The following is a 2,315-nucleotide window of genomic DNA, read 5'->3' as shown; positions in this document are numbered from 1 at the left end:
AGACACGCAGTTGGCATTTGTGATCAGCTGCCTCTCGCCCAGGATTTTGCCAGGGGCCTAACCTTCCTGCCAAGAAGCCGGGCGGGCGGGGGTGGAGGCTCGGCTCCGGGAGGGGAGGGGGCGGCCTAACTGGAAGCGCAAAGTTTACCAAGATTTACTGGGATTTCTTTGTGCCCCGCCGGACGGGCGAGGGGTGAGGAGACTTGGGGGTCCATCAGAGGGGGCTGTGGGAAGAAGTTGCCTGGGGGTGCTCCGGCAGATGCCCCGAGCAGGCGCGGCGGCAACTGCCGCGCGTGGCCCCCTCCAAAGCCTCCGCAGGCCTCCCGCCCCCTACCCCCGCCGCGCTCCCGTGCACCCCACCCGCCCGAGGCCCCGGCCCTTTTTTGCATCCGGACTGGCTCTGGATGCAGCCAATCCTCCCGCCGCTGATGGACTAGTCTCCCCTCCCCGCAGCCCCGGCGCGCCCCTCCCTCCCGCGCCTCGCCACCTCCCGCGGCACAGAGCGAGCTGCGCGGCCCGGAGCGGCGGCGGCGGCGGCGGCGGCGGCGGCGGCGCTCGAGTCTCTGCCCCGCACGCCGGGGAGAGGGGAGGGCGAGCGCGCTCCTCCCCCGCGCCTGCCGCCCCCTCGCTCCCCCTCTGCCTTCTGCTCGCTCTCCCCTCCCTCCTCCTTCTGTCCGTGTTCCCCCTTTCCCCTCTCCGCTCTCCCCGTCCATTCGTCTGTGAATCCTGTCCCCCTCCGCCGCTCCCGACCCCCCCGCTGTCACTCTCTCTGCCCCCCTCCGCCTTCTCATTTGCCTGCTCGTCTCCAAACGTGGCTCCGCGGCTCCCGGAGGAGCCCAGCGCCCGGAGCACCTGGAGTCCGGCCCGCGGCGGCCCGAGCCTGGCCGGCGGCGGCGGCGGCGGCGGCGGCGGCGGCGGCGGCGGGAGCGGCGGGAGCGGCGGGAGCCGAGGGAGCGGCAGCCCGGGCTGCGGGCACCGCGCGAGCCCCGGGGGCAGCGGCCGCCGCCGAGATGTCCCGGCGAAAGCAGAGCAAACCCCGGCAGATCAAACGTAAGTTTGCGCGCTGGGCCGGCGGCTGCTCGGGATTATTCTGGGGAGGGGGGCGCGCGGGGCGGGAAAGGGAGGGAGCCTCGGGGAAATCCGCTCCCGGTGCCCCGGATCTGCCAAACTTTGCCTGAGCAGCGGGGGGACAACTAGTCCGTCGCGGACAGACAGCGCGACAGCGCGACAGCCCGACAGCCCGCCGGCCGGCCCGCCCGCGCCCGCGCCCGCGCCCGCGCCCCCGCCCCGGGGCGCCTCCCTCCCCCGGCCCCCGCCCGGCCAGCCGCCGGGACCGCTCGCCGCCGGGAGCCTTCTCCCGCCGCGCTGTCGTCGGCCTCGCAGCTGGCGGAGCGCTGCTCGCGGGGCCACGCTGAGCCACGGGGCGAGAACTTAGTTCTCGGAAGAGCGGGTGCGGACCCCGGGGCGAGGGAGGCGCCGCGGCGCCAGGCGGTGGGAGCCCGCGGCCGGGTCCCGGGCCGGGGCGGTGCCGGGCCGCGCCAGACCCGAAGCGAAAGGAAAAGTAGGTGTAAAAGTTTGCGCCTCCGCGGCGGGCGGCCTCCGAGGGCGCGGGGCCGGCGGCGGGCAGGGCCGGGCCGGGGGCGCCGGGCGGTCCGGTCCGCGCGGCGGGGACGCTCAGCCGCGCGGGGACTCGGCTCCCCTCCCGCCGCGGAGCGCGCGGAGCCCCGGCTGGGAGGGGCCGCCCGTCACTTCCCACCGCGGCAGCTGCGAGTTCGAGGCCGCCCGTGCGCCGCCCCGAGCGCGCCCCGGAGCCCGCCCGCGCCCCCGCCCGCGCCCCCGCCCGCGCCCCCGCCCGCGCCCCGCGCCCCGCGCCCCGCGCCCCGCGCCCCAGGGCCCGGCGGGCGCCCAGCGGACGCGGCGGGGCCCGGGAACCTGCCCGAGACGCTCGCGCCGGCAGAACGCCCCTCGGTCAACTTTTCTTGGCTTGGGGGAAAATTCACCCAGCGCTGCTCTGTCGCCCTGCGATGCCTTCAACGCTTTGGCCGAAAAGGAGACCCAGCCTTGTTATTTGTTATTATTATGATCACTATATATATATATATATTTTTTTTTTTTTTTGCTAGGCTCGTGGCGTGTCCTTTTTTTTTTTTTTTTTTTTTTTTCGTGTTGTTTGAAGTCTGGCAACTAGTTTCAGACTGATTCTACTGTAATTTTAGGGTAAGGCTTTAATAGTATCCCCTCCCCCTTAATTACTAACCACACTCACCCCACCCCCAAATGTTGAAAATTCTGTTTGGTGTCGTTTAAAAATAAAT

General features: G+C 71.6%; 1 protein-coding gene across 2 annotated transcripts in view; it reads left to right on the top strand.

Moving 5' to 3' along the window:
• Positions 1–863: 863 nt before the first annotated feature.
• ZFPM2 (zinc finger protein, FOG family member 2) overlaps positions 864–2,315 on the top strand; it is a 459,958-nt gene continuing 458,506 nt past the window's right edge. For both annotated transcript variants that reach the window (XM_041768467.1, XM_041768466.1), the window contains exon 1: positions 864–1,050. In XM_041768467.1, the coding sequence (XP_041624401.1) occupies positions 1,011–1,050 (40 nt within the window). In that variant the 5' untranslated portion in view covers positions 864–1,010. The remainder of the gene's footprint in view (positions 1,051–2,315) is intronic.

Source organism: Vulpes lagopus, chromosome 9, assembly GCF_018345385.1.
Source record: "Vulpes lagopus strain Blue_001 chromosome 9, ASM1834538v1, whole genome shotgun sequence".
In the NCBI taxonomy this organism is placed as follows: domain Eukaryota; kingdom Metazoa; phylum Chordata; class Mammalia; order Carnivora; family Canidae; genus Vulpes; species Vulpes lagopus.
The sequence above is the reverse complement of the archived record's forward strand: the minus strand, read 5'-3'. Positions and strand labels throughout refer to the sequence as shown.